Raw genomic sequence first — 21,957 nt, 5'->3', positions numbered from 1 at the left:
TTCAGGTCTAGAATTTTAGTACCCGTAAAACATATATAATATTCGGGTATTCTTCGGATCCGGGTCGGTTCGGGTATATAAAACCCCAAAAAACTCGAAATACCCAAACTAGACCCGAAAACTCGAAAAGTACCCAAAAAACCGTAAAAGTACCCGAATATTTACCTAAAATCAGACCTGAAAACTCAAAAAATATATGAATACCCAAATTATATTTTCTGAAAATCTAAAATTACACTCAAAATTTGAAATTATACCCGAAAATACGAACCTAAAACTTAAAAAAGATTAGAAATACCAAAAATATACCCAATCACCCAAATATACTTAATATATAAAATAAATTTTGGGTATTTCGGATACCCGATCGGGTCTCGGATCGGGTCTGGGTCTTACCCAAGACCCGCGGGTCCAAAATAAAAAGACACATATGAGTACTTATAATTTTTCGGGTCGGTTCCGGGTCGGGTATTTTCGGGTCGGTTCCGGGTCGGGTCCTCGGGTCCGGGTAAATCGCCCAGGCCTAGCAAATCCTCTGATACTATTCTAGTTTTTGCCTTCTCCTGGCAGGCTTAAACATTTGGTACCCATTCGGGTTCATGTTGGTTCTTTCGGTTCAGACCAGACTCACAAAGTGTTATACTTCCTCTATTTCATTTTCTCTTGCTGTGGACGTATATCATCAACACAAGAACAAAAATAGAAAAAAAAGAAAAAAAGAGAACCCCATACAAATGAACTTTATGCTTATATTTTGATTCATATGTAATAACCAATATTTCCGGTTAATGGCGTTTTCAAAAGGAGGTTTTAAATAAAGTGCAGGCTGTGTATACCCTATACATAAGTGTTACATTTCAAGGGTTTCGTGTTGATAACAGAACAATAAGGTTTGTTGAGTTCAAGCGAATCTTGGCTTTGTGCTGAGCTCTATGTCAACACTTGTAGGTGTCTTTGGGGTTGAAGCAACGGCGCCAAACTTGCGGACCAAGATTTTGAAACATGGCATCAACACAACGTATAGCGCAATAAAGAAAAATGGAGTTGCTACGAGCCACCCTAGTAACTGCAACAACCAGAGTAAGTAACAAAAAAAATATCAAAGACTGACAATTGACAAGATCATAAACCAGATCATAGGGTTAGGGTATGGAATGGAACAAGGCGGATTCGAAAATTTGAACCATTCAGCTAAGAGAAAAGAGAGGGGTCTCACTGTAGCTTACGTACCGCATTACCAATGCTTAAAAAGACATCCTGCGAGGCTTGGCCAGTGAAAACCTTCTTAAGGGCATCTGATGTCAAAGGAAAATGAGGACCACCGGTGACTTTTTCACCAAGTCGTAGGAAAGGCACCACCAGACTTTAAATATGAGAACCGAGGAATTAATGATTAGAAAAGATGCAAAATCAATAGTGTTTTCTCCATGAAAGTATCAAAGAAAGATTTTAAAGAGTGTGTCTATAGGCATAATGTTTTACGCTAGTTCTACAGGAGTGGCAATGATGTTAGACAACATGACGGTTGGAGCATGACAAGCAGATCCAAAAAATGCAATAGCTACTCCACAAAGAAACACAGGAACACCTGTTTCAAAACAAAACTACTACTAAGATACATTGCAATCTCAAAGAAAAACGTAAGAAAAGCGAAAAGAAGCTAGGTAAAGGAGACATATACGCACCGCAAATTGGAAATATTCCCAAGGTAATGCCGAGTGCGGCGGAGAAAGCAAGCTGCTTAGGCTCAGTACCTCTACAGGAAGGAAACCAAAACCAAACTCAGAGAATTTACAAACATCAACAGTTAAAAGGTTCTGTCTTTACTGTTATCTATAATGTTTCATTATCAAGAAACCAACATAGTTCAGGTTTTAAGACAAAACTATCAATGAATAGCAAATGAGAGGTGTCTGATCCCCATCTGTCATGTATCGAGGAGCAGAATCAGAGTAACTAACTAGTACTACTTTCAGATCCTGCCATCATAGTATGTATGATTGGAAAGGCGTAGAAAGAGAGAGAGAGAGAGAGAGAAGACAAACCTACGCAAGATCTGGAGAAGAGGATCGGTGATTTTCTTATTGAACCATGCTATTACTCTACCTTTCGATGAACCCATCACCATTCTACCAAAACAATCTGAACGGAAGCTTCCCCAAGAGAGAGAGAGAGAGAGATAGGGAGTTCACACAGATTCAGACATGAACGTGTGAATTCCCCACGGAACCAGTTGACGTTGGGTATTTCTACAAGCGGGTAATCGGGTCTTACATTGACCTTCAAATCGGGTCTAGGCCCACAAAACTAATTTTCGAAAAAGTTTTGATTATTTTCAAACTAATAATGAACCGAACCGAATGAAATGAAACCTTGGGGGGTGATATCACTCCTCCTGGAACTTGGAAATCCGTTGACAAGTCGATTCCTAACTGAAACTTTCTACTTCTAGACTGACTACATTTGGTTTCCTGAATTATGGATCTGTTAATGTATTGTATTGCATTAATTTTGACAAAATTATAGATATTTATATGAAAATTTCTAATTCTTTATACTAAGTAAATGTATAAATTTTTAATACTTGCCACTATATTTGTCAAGTATCTAGGTCTGTGCATTTTATCCAGACCCGAAGATCCGATCCGAAACCGACCCGAAAAATCCGGTCCGGGTAGGAACCGACCCGATCAAATTACTCTATGGGGTCTCGTTGTAGAGAACCAGCGGGTCTTGAATCCGACCCGACCCGACCCGATCCAGCAATCCGACGGATATCCGAATTAATAATGTAAATTAAATAAAATAAATTGAGAGGGAATCGAAGACGGGTTATTTGTCTATAGAGCAAGGAGGTCAACCACTAAAAGACAACCAATTATTGTTGTATTTCGCATATTTTATTATATACACACATTTTAATATAATAAAAACACAAATTTTAAATAAAATTTGAAACAGTTTCGGATATATTAATATTTTCAGATATTTTTTTGTATTTTTAGGTATATTTTAGGTCAAATCAGAACCGAATCGACCTGAACCCGATCCAAAACCGAACCGATAAATTCTAGTTATCCGAATGGATCTAACTATTAAGACCTGATCCGGTCCAGACCCGGTACGATCCGAACCAATCCGAAAATTTAAAATTACCCTACCGGATCTTAAACTCCTAGATCCGAAAGATCTGAATCCCAAAATACCCGAACTTAACCGAACTGATACCCGAAATGCCCAGACCAACAAGTATCTATGAAAGATCTATCATATTCCGGTTTGGTTTGTTTTGGTTAAGAAAAGTCATTCGGGTTTTTACAAGTTTGATACAATAATAGTTTGTTTTTTTTGGTTCGGTTCTTCAGGTCTCCAAAGGAAAAAAAAGAAGCCCTAGGTCTCTCTTGCCGTCGCCGGGTGAGCATCGATTCAAGTCCAATCACCCGTCGTCGTCTTATGATTAAAAAACAATCATGCTTGTCGGTCAAAACACTCTCCACGAGACATACTACCAGATTCTCTCCGTCAAAGAAGATGCGACCTACGACGAAATCCGCAACAGCTATCGATCCGCCATCCTCCACTCTCACCCAGACAAGCAGCTAAACAGCTATCGTTCTCGCAGCAGCAACCCAGACGAAGAAAAGTTCCTCAAGATTCAAAAGGCGTGGCAAGTCCTAAGCGACGCGGAGCTACGCGCGGTTTACGACAACGACCTTCGATCTTCCAGAGCCACTGCTGCTGCTGCTGATGAGATTAGTGTAGAGGACATGTCGGTGGAGGTTGCTGGAGAAGGACAAGGCATGGAGGTTTTTTATCAGTGTAGGTGTGGTGATTACTTCTCTGTTGATTCCTCTGAGCTAGAGACTATGGGGTTTGCCTTGGTGAGAGACGACGACGGCGATTGTGTCGTTCGAGTTCGGAGATTAGGTGCTTTTGTGGCCTCTTCTGTTGTTCTTCCTTGTGGATCTTGTTCTTTCAAAACCCGTGTTTGGGTTGGTTCGGACATGATGATTCCTCTAGCAATATGACCATCAGGGTTTGGTTCTCGTTCATAATTGAATTAAGGGATCTATCTTTAGACTGATGCTTGAGGATGATCTTGATTCTTTTTGGGGAAGTATCTCTGGTGATGTTTTTTTTTGGGACCAATGTGATCTTGTTTGGCTCAAAGATTTGGAAAATGTACTCATTTTGTTAATTCTAACTGTAGAACTTTAGTTCTATAAGAAACTTATAATGGGAAATGAAAAAAGCCAATTGGATTTACTTCTCGTTCTTACCTCTATAGCTAATCAATCTTTGTGACATTTGTCTTGTTTTTGCGAAGATCTGTTACTATAACGTTTGTAAGTTCCATCTGTGCTTCTCTTTGAATGAATACAAAGGATAAGATTTTGAGGGAGAAAAGAAGCAATGTAGGTGTACTCCATCAAGACTATGCTCTCTTAAAAGTATGGTATCTCTTCTTTGTCTAATGAATTTAATGTCATGGCTTATCTGATTTTTTTTTTATTAAGGTTAGATGTAGAGGACCGACCAAGTAGTGATGGTTTCTGTAGGAGCTGATACATACATATTACTCAATTCTTGACTTTGGACAAAGTTAGCAATTTTGATTGTACAGATGATTCAAAAGTCTTCTCGTGATTTGGTAGAAACTTGTGCTGAATGAACTTTTTTGTTTGTTTTCAGTTCTTTAATCACAACTACCACTTGTTGCAGGGTAGACTTAAACTATGAAAAGCGGATGTGACGATGAACACATTGTTGGTGGTGTAAGATAAACCAAGAGAGGGGCGGCCATAGCACACTACCATGATCCTTCAGGTAGCTATCATACTCTCTATGAATGTGTCTAAAAGGAACTAGGGACAACAAAGCTGTACATGTTTTTTTATTGCAATATATAACATCTTACAGAGTGTCGTTATTATCCACCGTTTACAGCCCATTAGTATCCGAACTGAGATAATATAAGCGCATATATAGTAGAGGAAACAAAGAAAAGATTATTTGATCCCATAGGCCTCTAAAGTGGATAGAATCTCCGGAGGTCCACCATTCTCTTCGACATAGGAAATGTTGGAGCTGTCTCGTGGAACAACGTCTTCTCTTTTGAAATTTTCTTCACTGCGAAGAAGCTTCTCACTGTCAGATCCCACTGCACCTTTTAGAATGATTATTTTGTGGAGACCACCCAGCAAGTATTCATAGTCTGTGTCTCCCTTCTCTCCCAGAAATAGAACAGACTTCGTCATATCAATTCCCCACCTTATCGAAAGATACCTACATTAAAAGCCATTATATTAAGCTGCTGTGTTATTCTCGCTGTGAGATCATCTTACACATAGCGTATATGTTCTTGACAGTAACTAACCTGACTGCTTGTAATCTTGATGCACATAGTGGTATAACATTTATTCTTGTTGCAGCGTGTGTATAAACAATGTTACACCTTAAACCTCTCATCCGAAGCCTCTGCCTTAGGTCATCAACTCTTCGAGTCTGCCATTCACACACATAGACATTAATATGTTTTAATCTGTCCTCGTGATGAGAATTTTTTTTTTTTTTTTGAAGAAGTTACCTCGACTCCTTGTTTGACAGAAATTGCATAGCATCTTGTACTGCATGCGCTTGTATACTCTGTGATGTCGTCTTCTGTTTCAGGTTCTGTACAGGCAAGTCTCAGAATCACTGACCTTATACTTTCACCAGGCCATTTGTATTCCACGTGAGCTTCATAGTCTGCATCAACCTCCATATCTCTCCATGGATAGTAAATCTCACTTCCGCTGTTACAAACTATTGCATCAAATTCTTCCAAATTAATCAGGTATTTCTTTGTCATCTCCACAACTTCTTGCACGCTTGAACCTGTTGCCAGGACAAAGCCTATTTTTCCTTTGCCCGATGTCAAACCTGCAGTTTTCATCACATTCTTGATGATATCTTCCAAATTCGCTTTGATGTCTCCGTTGTCATCGTAGGAATCAACAGTAATCACAAAGAGCATCTGCCTTCTTCCAGGGCTGTAGAGAGCAGATGGACTACCACCCTTCATCGAATTCATTTGACTTATGGCGTTGACTAGTTTCCTCTGTCTAGTGCTTGCATCTAGTTCCCCATTGAGCTTGAAATCTCCATCCATGGAGAATCTCAAAGATATGTCATCGACATCACCTAGAGAATCACTTATAGGCTCTTCTGGAACTTTCATTATGTCGAGACTACTGGTTGGGTGTCGGTTTCTGCAGTGTTCAACATGGGAAAGGTAGTTACGGCAGTGCTCTGGCCATGAAAAACGGTGGATGTTCTTGAGCCCGTTCTTTCTGCACTCGGCCCAGAGATGTTTGTTAGCTACGAGCTTTAGAAGGGCATCAGAAATGGCTTGTTGATCATGTGGGTCGACTAGTAGACCATTGTTCAGTGCCTGGTCACAAGCATATGTTAAATTAGCTTCTCGGAATCAGTGAGGTGTGGTCTTAACGCTGTTTGTTTTTTAATAAGAGAGGTTTGATTACCTTCACGATATCAACAGGCCCACCATTTTTGGTGGCAACAATGGGCAGACCATAAGCAGCTGCCTGTCATACAATAATAAAAATGGTGGAGCATGAAAGATCTTATAGGAGGTAAAGAAACATAACCTCGGAATCTGGTCATAGCCACTAGTTACCTCAATGAGCGTGAGACCAAACGGCTCTACCAGAGCTGGATTAATGAAAACTCCCTTCAAGAGAGAAAGCTCACCATAAAGATTAAGTGTGAAATGCTAGTAAAATTCTATCTTGTACTGTATTTTAGATGGGAATTAGTATAGGCTCATGAGTAGTAATTTTAGATGGTGCAGTCTCACATCGAACCATGAGAAGGAGGCAACAGCAAGAGTCATATTGTATTATAGGATTTTTCCTGTTACGTACCTTTGTTTTGGCTGCTAAACGATAAATATCTGGAACTTCAGATTGTTTGTGATGCTTGGGGTAAGCTACTTGGCCATACAAGTCATACTGGTCTATCAGCTTCAGGACATTCATGAGAACAACTGAGCTGCTATTAGACATCTCTTCAATATCATCTCGGTTTCCTAGTATGAGTGTCTGGAACAGGTTCATTAGGAAATAATTAGCAAGGCTGTGCCCATTTGAAATATTTCATTAAATATGTCAGAACACTGTAATATAGGTAAGAAATGCTGAGATACTTACCAAGTTGGCTAGTTCTCGAAGTGGCTGACATTCACCAAAAGCTTTGAGCAACGTAGTGACGTTTTTCTTGGGGTCAGGTCGAGACAGCGCAAGTATGGTTGGTTTATGAGGATTTGTGAAAAACCGCATTATCTGCAGATGATGAGTTTTCATGCAGTTATTAGAGAAGCAGGGAAAAACAAGACTCTGATCTTTCTTTCTTGCAGGAGACACTTCTGTTAGAAACTGACATAAAAAAAATAGAAAAGAAATACCTCAGACCATATTGGAGGTACAGGCTTTTTTATCTGGTTTCGGTCTGGACCAATTAGCGACTTGAGATCTGCATCAGCATCTTGTGAATCTTGTGTCAAGACGTAACTGAAATCCATGCCTGGTGGTATAACCTGTTCCCATAAAGACAGGTCAGATTCAGTTTACTGTTCATTTAGCTTTTTTTTTTTTTTGGTAGTTGTCTACTTGATTGTAGTTAAAATGATAGTCAGTGTGTTTATTAGATAAAAAGGACTCATACCACCATTCGGGGCATGTATCGGCCAAAGCAGCTGACTCCACGCCGTCTTCTAACCCTGAGCTTCCTTTCAAGCTTGATATCAAACCCATCGTACAGTCCCCACTGTGCCTCAATCTCTTGCCGTGTGCTTGTCACCACCATCTCGGCAGCATCTAGGCTGAGCTCTTCAGCTTCAATTCTCCTCATGATCTTGTATGTTTTGTTGATATCCTCTCTGGTATTTCTCCCTTGTTTAAGCAACTGCTCAAACTTGTTCCTTCCCAAAGAGTGACCGGTTAGCACCATCGGCACATTCAACGTTCCTGCCAAATGTGCAGCTACTTCCCCTGCATCTGCATAGTGGCCATGAATCACATAAGGCCATATTGGCTTCCCTCCATTCACTTGCTCTCCGAGAGACCTTGCTATGTCCACTATGTGATTTAACGCCCCATCAACAAACTCGTGAATATGAGGCCAGAGTGATTCCTTTGGTATGTACCTGCATTTGAAAAAAAAAAACATGAGTATAGAGAAACTAGATGCTCTTTTTAAAAGATAGAATCAGAATACATAGTTTTCTAAGGAGTCTTATGGTGATAGTACTTGTCTCTAGAACCGCAGGGGATGCGGATAATGTAGGAACCACAGCTTCCGCTACCTTCTGGTGGGCATGATAACATCTCGACTGGCTCTCCATAGCTTGAGTCAACCTCTGGTGAACTGATCTGCCGTGTTAAGAGGTCGACCCTGTGGACACCTTCGGTGTTGGCCAAAGCGCGAGCAAGCTCAACAACATATTTCACCTAATCATATCCATTAACAAAACCAGAGGGTAGCATGTGAATAATTTATGCTTTGCAAAGAAGTCTTACTGCTAAAAATACCTGGCCGCCAGTATCAGAGTCTCTTCCAAGCTCCATGTTTTCTCCACGCACAAGTCCATGCATACTGCAGTGGGCAAATTACAAAACCAGATAAGAGGCACCTGGTAAGTCTCAGGACAAGACAAATAAAGTCATATAAAACAAACTTCTACTTGCCTGATCAAGACAATGTAAAGGTTTCGACTTGATTTATCATCTTCTGACCAAATTTGCATTTCAGAGCGGATACGAGGCATCATATTATCTCGGGATGGCTCGAGAGCCGTAACAACGTCACTCTTCTCCTTCTCTCCTTCAGAAAGCTCGGAGAGATCCTCTTCTGCATCATTGCGTCCTTGTTCACGTTCATCTCTTCGTTTGGAAAGTCTAATCCCATCATCCCACACAATCTGTGGATGGAAACCAAACTCTGAACCTAACCTTTTGAAAGGATGAAAAGTTTGAATCATGTAAAGGGAAACAAACCTGCTTCTTCTTGCGTGCAAGATGCCATATACGCCAGCATATATTCTCAAGCCGGTTACTGCGTTCACGAGTGTTCCTTGTTGCTATCACCTGCCACAAGAAAGTTTAAAGATCCCTCCACCATCATTTGTGAAAAAACTTCTGTTTTGCTAAAATCATTTTGAGATTTTTATTCTTTCGTCGATCTTTACTCTTCATATGTTTTTGTGGGATGGTTTTTACTATCTATAATACACTTTGACATGGTTTTACTTCCATACTTGTGGGAGATTATATTCTCTTTGTATAGTTTTGTGTTATATCATTGATATGAAGTTTATAGATTGAGGATCAAACCTTAATCCATGTTTTATACAGGTCAGACTCATCGAAGCTGTTGACAACCTCTTCCACAAAGTACTTGATGGGACTAAACACCTTCTCTTGAGGATCTTTTCTATTTATATCTCCAAGCTTCTGGACGATCTTGGAGTTACTCTCAAACCTCTTTTTGTTGCTAGTTCCAACATCAAGAATAGCTTCCAGGTAACTGTTGATCCACTCATTCCTTGCCATCTCTCTGCTTGTTTCACTGAAAAAAATCCTTTGGCAAGAGTAACAAACATCTATAAACACATCAATAGAATGGACAAAGATTTAACAGCACTATAGATTACCGAAGCTTCCTCTGCTACATGTGACAGAGGTTGGAGACAGAGGCGAGACTCGGGTACCACACGAGCTTAGAAGGCCTAGTTTTGGATATCAACTTAGCTTGCCACTTTATAGTCTCATACAGAAGAGTCCCTCCTTTTTATTTAATTTTTCTCTGCTATTTAATTTCAGAATTTGTTTAGGAAAAAGTTAAAAGAAAAAGGTCCTGGTGTGGTTCTGATTCTCTATATTATCTCTCAGACGGCATATTACAACGTCATGTGTTAACCGTTAAACTCTGGAAAGACATATATTCTGTCTTAATCTAAAAAGAATCTTAAGGTTTTGATTTTTGCATTATCAGATTCTCTAGTCGAATAAGAATCACCCATTTCCTTTTTGAGGTTCCTCTTCTTTCTTTTGGGTAGAGATAGAGAATAATGAGTGGCACAAAGCCTTTTCTTCGTTTGTTCACATTAGACTTGTTTCTAGGCCTTATGTTTGCTGGATTCTGCCTTGGTCATCTCTCACTGAACGTCAAGGTCTTTGTTTGGGATCATACCTCTAGATAGATTGTCTCAGAAGTAATAATTTTGCCCCCCTGGTATAATCTGAATAAACACTGTAAAATCTATTTTCAACAATTTTTTTTATCTGCGCTTTAATGTGTTATAAAATGCCTTTGGAGTCTAAAACGGTCATGCAGGTTTCACAGTTGCCAAGTTTGTTTCAGTTAGAAGTCACTTTGGTATGCATTTGTTTTCTATGATGGGGATTGAGAATAATGATGTATTTTAGATGTTTATTTGCAGGTAGAGACGTGAAGAAAAGAAAGTTGAAGTCGTATGAGTATGTTGTTAGCTCTGTTTGGTATGTGTGAAATAGTGGAGCAGAGCATATTCCATGCTTTCACAAATAGACACTTTAAATAGCTATAGATGAAGAAGAAAGGAGAGCAGGAAGTGGTTAAAATTAACCGAAATGGTAAATCATGTTGATGCTTATTTGCCACAATAACGTATCCACCTGTTTCTAGGCAAAGGCTATTTTCCCATATCCTCTCGTTGGGAAAAATCCAAATCACATGTATAATATTGATCTCCATTTAGTCTTTTTTTTTTTGTAACACTGATGTCCATTTAGTCAGAAAAAAAAAAAAAAAAAATATTGATGTCCATTTTCATTTGCGTCAATTCTAGATAATTTTTTTTGTCATCAACAATTCTAGATAATTATAATACAAAAAAGAATAATATTATTTGAATGCACAAATCTTCAAAAGAATGCACAACATACGAAAAAAATCATGAATATTTCTATCGATCGATAGCCAGAATGTGTAAAACGAAAACTAATTATCTTCCAACAAATAATTTCTCATTTCTCCATTTTAATGGTTAACTAGATTTTAATCTGTGTTTTTTAAGGAATGATTAGTTTCTGACCCGTCCTTTAAAGAACGAGTATATTTTCTGTTTTCATTTTTTTTTAAATTTAATTTTCATATTTGTGTTTTCTATAATCATATTTATGTTTTTATCTGTAACTATATTTATGTATAAATCTTAATCAAAATCTATTTTATAAAATAATAGCAATTTAAAAGTTGATCTGGCATATTCTATGTTCCTTGTAATCATATGTCTGTATGTCCGTTTTTTTTTGTTATCATATTTGTCTATTCTATAACTTGACATGCGGGTATAATTTTGGTTTTGTAATTTTATGTTTTTTCAGTAAATATATAACACTTTTCTGTAAAACACTAATTTTATGTGAATTTATTAAAGAAAGAAAAACCTAATTGATTAACATATTCTTCTAAATTAAATTTTGGTTTTCTAGAGCATCCATGTCCAGAATCAATCACCCTTTAAAACGAGTAGGTCCTAAAAATATATGGGTTAGAAGCCAAAACTAATTATTAGGCCTAATAGATTAGAACTCTTGACCTCACTAAGTTAACAATGAAACAATTACGAAGTAGGTCAAATCTCGTTTTGGCAAAAAAATGGCCGAATTATTATATAATTTTCTGCGGCCGGAAACATGGGCTAGTCCCGCTTCTGTTCAAAGCCGTCTCTGCCCCTAAAGCATGAGTTTATTTCTTTTTGATATTCTATTTAAAGAAAAGAATTGTTAATTATAAAGATTATATACTTATTTTTTTATAGTCTAATATAAGGTTTTAGCATAGTATCTACACCCAAAAAAAATGATCTGGAACTCACCCGTAAATCAGGTTACTGAACATGATTTGACTCTGCCTAAATATTTGAACATGTCCATTTTTCAGAACCCAAAAACCGATGTCGAACCCGATTTGCACTGAAAATTTAATGAGTATCCGAATATATAAATATATGTATATAGTAGTTATAATTATATTTATAATATATTAATACCTAAAAGTAAAACTATTAATACCTAAAGTAAACTTATAAATCAACTATATTAGTTAATTTAAATATTTATGGATATAAATAGATGCTTTGGATATAAAATATCCACATCAATATAAAATATCCTTACGAATTTGTTACGGAACTCCGACCACCAATGAACCCATGGATTCAACATGAAGAAGAAAATCTAGAGATAAGAGGAAGAAGAATGATGTCGGCCAACCAAAATCTTTTTCAACACTTATGTTTTGATACAATATATTTAGTATCAAAATATTTTTTTTTGAAATTATGGAATGCATCATCCAAGAATCAGCAATATGAAGTTTCTTTTTATATGAAGATATCCTATAATCATTGAAAATTGGTGATTCCAATTTTTATTTATTATGGTTGAATCACTACATTGGATTTTAAACCAAAGAATATTTGCACATCTAAATTGGAATGAGACCAATGTAATTCAACAAAGAGATTTTATACTCAAAGTGCGACAAAAATTTCAAGTTCGCAGGAAGCTCTCTCATCGTTTTAGTTATTTATTTGCTGTTGCCCATTGTTGTATATGTTGGATATGTATTTATGTAATTTGGAAAATCTAATAATAAATAAGTTTCAGTTGTTAAAACAACATATCCAAATCAAATTTATCCATGTTTATTTTTAGATAAAATAATTGATTTGAATCATTCTTATCAGGATTTTGGGGTTTTAGTTATTTTGAGAAAGTTTAAGTATAGTTTATATATAAATACCCGAATTTGGTTATTTCAGTTAAAAATTGAATCTATGGACAGACTCAAAGTTGACTTTGTTTTTATAATATCTGAATGAGATTCTTTTTTTCATAATGTATCCTAACTTATATAAGGTTAATTAAAAATGGCACACTCAAAGCATTTGTTAAAGATATGTTAGTTAAGAAAAACGTTTAGTTTAAGGTTAGTTAAAATGTTTAGTTTAAAAACCGATACAATAAAAAAGCATTTTGTAACTGTTTTTTTCACGCTTTTAATGGGATAGCATTTGATGAAGATGCCATAAGAATCAAATTATCGTAATGTCATTTAGTTGTTTTAGGGAATATTAGGTTAATTATTTAAAACGATAGTATTAAAACTAATAGTAATAACACTGCTGTAAATACTTTACGAAAAATAAAGGAGATCTCAAAAAAAAAAAATTCTGTATTAATAATATGTATAAATATTTCTGATTGTTCTACGCTATATGATCCATAATATTTTGGCATTATGCTTTTTTTTTGGCATTATGCTTTTTTTGGCATTATGCTTACACATGCAAATACTGGGGAAAGAACCTATGACAACTAGGCTCTAACAATTTTTATTGTGCACTTAAGATCCGAACAAAAGATTGATGCTAAATATAATGAGAAATTCTCTAGAATAACATCTTTTATTTTTTTTTACCAAAAGAACCTTCAATGATCAAATTAAATTTTATTAAAAGACAAATGAACATTTATACCTTTAGACTTAGTTAATTTAGACTTAAGAGATCTGCATTTTAGGATGGGGTTTAATTTTTCTTAAATTAATAAATAAATATTAAAAATTCAAATAAAATTTTTAAAAATATTATTAAAAAGTATATTTGAATTTCAAAAATAAAATTTGAAAAAATAAAAAATCTTTTAAAATTATTTTTGAAACAATAATTATAAAAATTCTGAATTTGAAATCATATAGTTCGAAACTATAAAAAGATAATTTTATTTTATTTTTATTATTTATTTTTATTTATAAAGTAAGGGGTAAAACTTTTTGTTTACTCTTTAATGAAATCTTTTTGGTTATTTTTTTGCTCTTTTGTTTGACAAAAAACTTAAAAATATGCTATTTGAGAGAATTATCCAAATATAATTCCAAATTGATTATAATTTTAATTTAGTCCCCCTATATGGTTACTGCAACATTTAAAATTATTTTGACAAACATGTTAGTGGTAGTCAAAAGGAAAAAGACAAACATATCGTTAGTGAACTGGTAAATCTATATTAGCAGTATTTACAATGGCAAGTAGGAGTTAAAAATCTTAAGATATTGGGTGGGTCGATTATCTATTTTTTCATGATAACTACTCCCTCTGTTTTTAAAAGATGCATGTTCTGGAAAAAATATTTGTTTCAAAAAGATGTATTTTTTATGTTTTCTATATAAAAATTGCAATTTTCAATAAAATTAATTGAATTTATTGAAAGACTATTGGTTAAAATGCATTGAAATTTGATATTTTCTAAAAATAATGCATGATTAATGTATTTTCTTAATATGTGTGAAAACTCCAAAACATACATCTTTAAAAAACAGAGGGAGTATTATATAGCATCAGAATCCTACCAAACTATGATTTCATGCTAAATTACCAAGAATTGAAAGTTGCAATTTTATTTTTCCACGAAACTATCATTTGAAACTTAATTACTCACAAACCTTGATTTTAAATCGATTTACTGATTTGATTCGGTTTACTCTAAACCAAACAAACTAAAATTAACTAAACGAAACAACATCCCAATTTTTATATATATTTTTTTTCTTTTACAACAAATAATCAAACCAGCTGAAGCTATGTACAACATTTGTTCCATTAACATCTCAAATTCAACGATTCATTAACTGAAAAACATCAAATGCCTTGGGTGCGTAAGCATAGTGATAACTCATGGTTGAAGTTATCTGATTTGTAACAAAAAAAAGGGGTAAAAACAGAAGAAAGAGATGAAAAATTACAAAGATAGCACAAGGAGAAAGACGATAATCAGATCTACAATGGTAAAAGGCGTCATGTGATGATGATTCACGGCGACATAGCTTCTACCAGAAGAACTGTATTTTATACTAGACGTCGGTGGAGGAAAGGAGATTGTGGAACCGGATACTAGACCGCAGCAGTGGAGACGTCGGCATTGTGACAAGTATGATCAGTTACAAAAAAAAGTGACAAGTAAAGTGATGCATACTTGTCACCTTACATGCTGACTTATCTTGATTTACTAATTGACTAATGATATATTAGTCAAAATAGTTTCAAGAGTCAGAGTAACAAGTTCAGTTAAAATTTTGAATTATAATCTTATTAAAGTTATATTTATCTCGTGTCACTTGTTCGGATTGTAAAACGCAGGACAGAAACTAGAGGCTTTGTGGTTATGTATAGCCATGAAAACCAAAAATTTACCAATCAACTTTTTTAGGCTTTAGAAATCTGTGAAGTATTGAAAATCCATTAAAAATATTGTTTTTTTGTACATCTTTTTCTACTGTCACTTTTAAGGCTTTAAAGCCTTCTTTCTCTTCATTCTTTTTTTAAAAAAAACGTGGCAAACTTTTTTTTTACCAGAAATAAGTATAATAACTAATAAACTAATTTTCATTAATTAATTGGTTTTTAACATCAAAAAGTCATAACTTACTATTATTAGACATTAATTTGTTAAAGAATAAACAATATTGTATAGTTAATTGAAAACATTTTACGAATGATTAACTTTGATAATAAGTAACTAAAAACACTTTTATTGGTAACTTTTTAGTGTTTCCAGTTTTAATATATCCAATATATTTTATGTGTTTCAATAATAAAAAAGAAAACTGAATGGAATAGATCATAAAAAAAAACAGAATGAAACATTTGTCACAAAAATCTACCAACAACTTTGACTAGTACAATAATTTATTGTTCGTTATGTTAAAATAATATAGCTTCCTATTTTTGCTGAAATAAAAATAGAACAATATAAATATTATAAATACTATGAAATTTTTGATAAACAAACTACCCACTACAAAAAGTTTTTGTAGGTTCAATAGCCCAAACTCAACATATATGGTTTCATCATATACTCATGAGAATAAGGTATCATTTTTGTTTTTAAAGGCTATTAATTTTGAGTGAAATTTATTGATTTTAGTATTAATATAATGTATAACTTTTTGATTAAAAATTAATTTTGTAAATATGTTTCAAATTTTCAGGCTTTTAAGTGGACAAACAATGCAACAACAATATTTCTTCAAGAAATTATCTTGGAAAAACAAAATGAAACTAACTATGAGAATAATCTAAACACTATTCAGAAAGCAAAGATTTTGAAGAATTTCAACGACCAGTTCGGAGCTAGTTTGAGCTGGAAACACCAAAAATCATTTATATTATTAGAAAATGCGTTATAATATGTATCTCAAAAATCTAAAAACTCAACAACTTCATCTATTTTTTTTTCAATTTATTCCACTGTTTAATGTGTTTTTTGATTATTACACCGACAAATAAAACTAAAATGAACTTTTTTCATTCCGAATAGTTTTTTCATGTTTTATTTTCGAGATTTTTCATTCTATTTATATTATTTTGTACATAATTTAAATGTATGTTTCATAATATTCACAATTTGTAAAATCTTTGTTACCAGTTTCATAATATTCACAATTTGTAAAATCTTTGTTACCAATCATATATTCAAAAGATTTTCAACAGTATTGAAAACAAAAGCTACGATTTTTAAAGCCAAAATTTCTGCCGCCAAAATTCTAAAACCAAAGCTTAAAAACTAAAATTCTTACCAATCGAAGCCTAGATTTCGAAGTATGACACAACAAATTACTAAGATCTATGCGTGCGTCCTCAAAAAGTTAGTTCTATATCCTTTTTTTTTTGAACAAAAGTTAGTTCTATATCCTTTGCTTACATTTGTAAGCCTTAAAAGAAAATAAGCTACAAATTCTTTTCATTTTCTTTTCGTATATGATAATTATAGTTACATTTTTTATGCCAATTGGACTTTGAAATTATCTTAAAAATATTAAAAGAAAGGGATCACACAACACTATCCCCATAATGAATATCTCAAGGAATATCCAAAAACGGGTATGAGAAGCTAACTGTTGAAACATTTGTGACCACTCGACTCTTTTTACGATTCTTCTGAAGTAAAGCTTTCACACCCAGCATTCATAAATTTAGGATAACGTGCACTTGGCCCCCTCGTTTATTTTTATTTTTTAATTTGGCATTGATCATTAAAAAGATCAATGCTCACGGAAAGAGACTCTACCATCCAGTACTCTTGTATTGACATCTTCTTACAGAAGGAGATGGAGTAATCCAAAATTAGAATATGAATCTAATATTTTACAAATATTTTTTGTTTAGTTACAACTTATAAATTAAGATCCATTTTATTAAAACATGAATACTGTTTTGAATATAACATTTATTTTAGATGGCATTCCATTGATTTTGCCAATTTAACATAAATGTAATATTAATATCTCATTGTCTTTATAGGGACATCAGATAAAATTACACACACATATCAAAACTGATCCAATTATTTATATAGTAAACATTTATATTATTAAAACTGAAGTACATTTTGATAATGTTTGGAAACTTGAATAGCAGATTAAATGAAAACTGAAAACTATTTGGAAACTTGAATAATAGATTAAATGAAAATTGTTTGAAAACTTAAATAGCAGATTAAATGAAAACTGTTTGGAAACACGAATATCAGATTAAATATTTCATTTCATTTACATATTTAGCCATTACATTTACAATAAATTAAATTTTATTTTTTATTTCTTTTATTTACATATGTGTTTTGAAGTGTTTATTTTATCATTTTGTCAATAGTATTACATTGAAATATATGCTACATTATGTTTTAAAAGGTAAAAAATATTAACTTTTGCAAGATATGGTGATTGGTAACATCATTTCGGTTTTAGAAAATTACTTTGAAAACTACCTCGTACATGCCTTCTTTCGTTACCTAAATAACTCACACTTTTACAACTATCAAATTCAAAATAAAAAATGTAACACTTTTGTATATGGAATGTTGATTTGTTTAATGCATATTTTCACCCAGATAATGTGAAAATTATTAGAGGTCTCACGGTTTACAGGTCTAAGAAGTCAGATACATATGAGTAAATGTTTACAGAAGCTAGTAAATACATGGTCAAGTTAGGTTTCCGGATAGAATCTTCATATCAAAATAGCGGTCAAAGGATGGACACTTTTGTGCCAACTACTAAACCCCTGTTGGCTTTTCCTTGGAAGTTAAAGTGTTCTCCGAAGTTAAGACATTTTGTGTGGAAAATATTATCGGATATGCTACCAGAGGCGAAGAACCATAGGACACGTAGGATTGATTGTGACTTAAAGTGTAGTATTTGTGGGGCAGACGAGGACTCCACTAACCATGTACTCTTTGAATGTTCACCTGCACTACAAACATGGGTGCTAAAGGAATCCTTTCCCCCCGGGCATCTTCCCATCCTCTTCAGTCTTTACCAGCATGGATTATCTTTTTTGAAGAATTCCAAGGATGATGATTTTATCTACTTTCCGTAGATATTGTGGTATATTTGGAAAAATAGAAATAACAAGATTTATAAGAATAAGAATGGAAATCCACAGGAAATTCTTCGTATTGCGGAAGTGGAACCAGCATTGTGGGCTGAGCACAATTATTGGTGACTGAACAACATGGGTTCACTCAACTGGTTTTTAGTTGCCAATCACTGGTAAACACTAGAGTCTGTTTATGTTAGATGGTTCATGGAGAGAGAGGAAGATATATACACTGTACAAAAAATGGTATTGTCAAAAAGTAGGTTTCACTGAAGTCATGATGGGAGCAATGAATGTGTGATGTAGTCTATCACCTTTACATGTTGAGTGTGAAGCTCTGATCTGGGCAATGGAATGTATGAAGACCTTCCAATTTCTTGATGTAGTATTCACGACGGATTGTTCTCAATTGGTAAAGATGATGTCATCACCTGAAGAATTGCCAACTTTTTCTACACATATGGAAAATTTTGATGCAGTGATACTTTCTTCCCCAACTTCCGAATCAGATATATTCTTAAAGCACAAAATATTATGGCAGACAAATTTGCACGTGGTGCAAGGAGTTCTACTTCAACTATGTTTTATGGTTATTCCATCCATCTGGTTTGGTTCTCCGAACCAGTAAATCTAGTTTCTTAGTTTAATTGATTTTGTCAAAAAAACATAGTAATAGAAAACATTTTAATAATATTACACATTACATAAATAATTGTATAGTTGATTTTATTTTAATTTATCTTTTAACTTTATTTTAAGTGAAAATTTATCAGACCTTTTAAAAAATTTTAAAATAAGTTTTAGTAATAATATGAATTTATAAAATAAAATTAAAAATATAATCATTTTATATCAAAATTGTAAATTAAATTATCTAATAAATTTATTAATTAGATTAAAAAATTCAAATAACAGTATAATACATATTTAATATTTCATATTTTTCAAATGAACCAAATTACATAAATACCCAAATAAATTTTCATTTTCAATTTTTTATTTATGATCCTGGTATGCAGATGTAGGAGATCCGACTAGTTTCTAATAGCCATCCACTGGAGTTTAAACGGGGAGTCCGCTGAAGGCATTTAGAGAAACCGTTTTTTTCATTCCATTTTAGTCGACGGTGGTCACCTTGAATAGAAACTGAAATCGTATTTAAGTCGAAGCTCCCTCAACCAACCTAGGTTGGTTATTTTCAATTATATTTTCTAAACCAAACAAGAAAATATAATCCATCATCGCAATTCCAAACTAATGTAACCTTATAATTACACCTTTATCAGTCTCCTCCTATCAAATCAGCAATTTTTACATTCAAAAGAAGAGAAAGAGGGTTGTCGCAGAGGAGGCACATGAAAGTAAGTCGAGTATTGTTCATTCGAATCAGAGCCACTTAATTTTACAAAATCTGTCTACCATTAAACCAGTTAAATTGGCTATTGTTGTTGAAACTTCAAAGCATTGGATGACACTAGTACACGAAAATATAGATGACACCGGATACGAAACTTTGTAGTGTCAACGTTATATCATCAGTATGCCTACTAAGTTATTAGCTGCTTCTTAGCCAAACCTCAAAAGAGATTACGAAATCAATACAAAGAAGGAGTCACAAATCATGATTGTATTGATCCACGGGAATAGAAACAGAGCAAACTGGAACTGATGTAACCTTTTTCTACTTATATTATTTAGCACAAAAGTAACGAGTTTCAAATCTTAATTGCCAATGAAACCACAAAGACCCAAGTTAAGTGATTTTCCATTTACAAAATGCATTAGCCACCACTTATTGGAGGTATGATGGCTAACTCATCTCTGTGCTTAACAATGGTTGAGTCCGCTGTATATTCCTCGTTCAAAGCAAGTACCACACAGCCACACACCTCTTCTAACCTCGGAAACTTGATCACCAACTCCTCCAAACATGACTTCGTTGTACTACCTGATGGCATCTTCAGTGTCAGATCAGGCACGCCCGCGAGCTCCCGGGCTCTAGCGAATAACAAAACTTTGATCTCCACTGATGAAACATCATCACTTCCAATCTCTGCGGCTTCCATGGCTAAAAGAGGAAGAAGAGACCAAAGCACCTGAAAAAACAAAACACAAGGATTGTTGCAAAAGCAGAAAGTGTTAACTTTAAACACTTGTAATAAGCTCCAAATCGATTTTTATCCTAAAAAACAAGAAACCCTTTTCTCCATTTGAGAATCACTTTTGGTTTCTGAATCAACAAATCATCTAACTATGGGTGCTATAAAGGGAGAAAAGAGTTTACCCAGGGAGTCTGATTAAGGGGAACCGTGAGAATCGGTAGCCGGCGGATTCAACAACGGAGGCAGAGTCACGATATCCGGCGGCGAGAAAGCAAACACGAGAGATGTATTGTTTAGTCAGCGCCGACCATTTTCTTTGGATTAAAATAGGCCTGACCAAAACAAAACCGAACCCGAATCTGTACCGATAATAGATTTGTAAACCGAACCCGTTCAATTATATCTACCTAATCTAAATTCCCCTAGACTTCTATGCTCTTTAAGAGACCACCCAAACTTATAAAGCGCATTATTAAACCCCATAACTTTTCATTTCTAATTTATTCTCCATTTGCGATCAAAACTGTTTAATCGCAGTTGGTAACAGCAATTGCATTTCAAAAATCGTGTTTACCCACGATTCTCAACCCACAGCCAAAACCTGATCCGACTGAACAAAATACTTCTATTATAAAAAAATCAATTTGGTAAAAAGACCATAAGCATTAAGGTTTTAGTGTGTGTGATCACAAAACATAAAGTCTAGAGATCATGAGGGGTCAAGAGGGTTCTTAGACTACTTTGATCTTCGAATGTGTTAGCCTAGTGTCTTTGTTTGAGTGTAATATGTAAGTCAAATGGAAAGAGAGGTAGTAATATATTTTTTCTTTGTAAAGAGAAACCCTTACTATTTTTCTGTTTTGTTTTAGTATTCAACTAGTATTCTACCCGTACTACGTACGGGGTAAGGAAATGATTAACATTCTCTTGTTTCATTATCTTCTAAAATTTATCTTACTTTTTCAGTTTACTTGGTTGCAAAAAAAAAAGTTTAAGCTCTATATTTTTTATTTTATTTTATAACAGTTAAAGTACTGTTTCCCGGTGAAGATTATGGTTAGTATACACAAGCTAATACATGTATTGTAAATCTTACCAAACGTTGAATTATATATACGCAACATTCTACAAAGAAAAATATATTTTTTTATCAAAAAAAAGAAACATATTTTTTCTACCAATACATACTTTTAGTTTCGTGCCAGAAATTCATTATAGTATGAAAAAGTCATTTGCGTTCCATCTTTAAAATTCTTCTAGTTTGGGATGCAAATATTTCATTAAATCCCAGTTTTATGAGAGCACACTGAGTGTAAGATATCAGTTATGAATTTTATATTGTTAAGGTAGTATATATTTTATATTAAAAAG

The 21,957-nt window shown here is 34.1% G+C and overlaps 4 protein-coding genes and 1 long non-coding RNA gene across 5 annotated transcripts; 2 read left to right on the top strand and 3 right to left on the bottom strand.

Moving 5' to 3' along the window:
- Positions 1-731: 731 nt before the first annotated feature.
- LOC108839872 (uncharacterized) lies at positions 732-2,236 on the bottom strand. The gene is made up of 5 exons (XM_018612654.2): positions 2,046-2,236; positions 1,686-1,756; positions 1,483-1,588; positions 1,231-1,363; positions 732-1,066 (listed from the first exon to the last, which is right to left on the bottom strand). The coding sequence occupies exons 1-5, from the start codon at positions 2,126-2,128 to the stop codon at positions 902-904; spliced, it is 558 nt and encodes a 185-aa protein (XP_018468156.1). The 5' UTR covers positions 2,129-2,236; the 3' UTR covers positions 732-901.
- A 1,112-nt stretch (positions 2,237-3,348) lies between these two features.
- Positions 3,349-4,266, top strand: LOC108842456 (uncharacterized). The gene has a single exon (XM_018615376.2). It carries the CDS (start codon positions 3,471-3,473, stop codon positions 4,026-4,028), a length of 558 nt encoding a protein of 185 aa, XP_018470878.2. The 5' UTR covers positions 3,349-3,470; the 3' UTR covers positions 4,029-4,266.
- Positions 4,267-4,870: 604 nt separating this feature from the next.
- On the bottom strand, positions 4,871-9,611 carry LOC108842455 (sucrose-phosphate synthase 4). Its single transcript, XM_018615375.2, has 14 exons — positions 9,393-9,611; positions 9,057-9,146; positions 8,748-8,980; positions 8,592-8,655; positions 8,311-8,510; positions 7,726-8,206; positions 7,466-7,597; positions 7,212-7,343; positions 6,927-7,103; positions 6,680-6,733; positions 6,525-6,587; positions 5,588-6,433; positions 5,378-5,505; positions 4,871-5,286 (listed from the first exon to the last, which is right to left on the bottom strand). The coding sequence occupies exons 1-14, from the start codon at positions 9,609-9,611 to the stop codon at positions 5,010-5,012; spliced, it is 3,096 nt and encodes a 1,031-aa protein (XP_018470877.2). The 3' UTR covers positions 4,871-5,009.
- LOC130503156 (uncharacterized) lies at positions 7,476-8,951 on the top strand. Its single transcript, XR_008940677.1, has 3 exons — positions 7,476-7,615; positions 7,709-8,695; positions 8,812-8,951. It is a non-coding gene; the product is annotated as an uncharacterized LOC130503156 (long non-coding RNA).
- Positions 9,612-20,096: 10,485 nt separating the features above from the next.
- Positions 20,097-20,923, bottom strand: LOC108839901 (molybdopterin synthase sulfur carrier subunit-like). The gene is made up of 2 exons (XM_018612681.2): positions 20,769-20,923; positions 20,097-20,580 (listed from the first exon to the last, which is right to left on the bottom strand). The coding sequence occupies exon 2, from the start codon at positions 20,548-20,550 to the stop codon at positions 20,266-20,268; it is 285 nt and encodes a 94-aa protein (XP_018468183.2). The 5' UTR covers positions 20,551-20,580; positions 20,769-20,923; the 3' UTR covers positions 20,097-20,265.
- Positions 20,924-21,957: the final 1,034 nt, after the last annotated feature.

The sequence above is a fragment of the Raphanus sativus genome, chromosome 2 (genome assembly GCF_000801105.2).
Source record: "Raphanus sativus cultivar WK10039 chromosome 2, ASM80110v3, whole genome shotgun sequence".
NCBI classification, from domain to species: Eukaryota; Viridiplantae; Streptophyta; class Magnoliopsida; order Brassicales; family Brassicaceae; genus Raphanus; species Raphanus sativus.
Note: the sequence above shows the minus strand (reverse complement) of the source record. Positions and strands in the feature narration are given on the sequence as shown.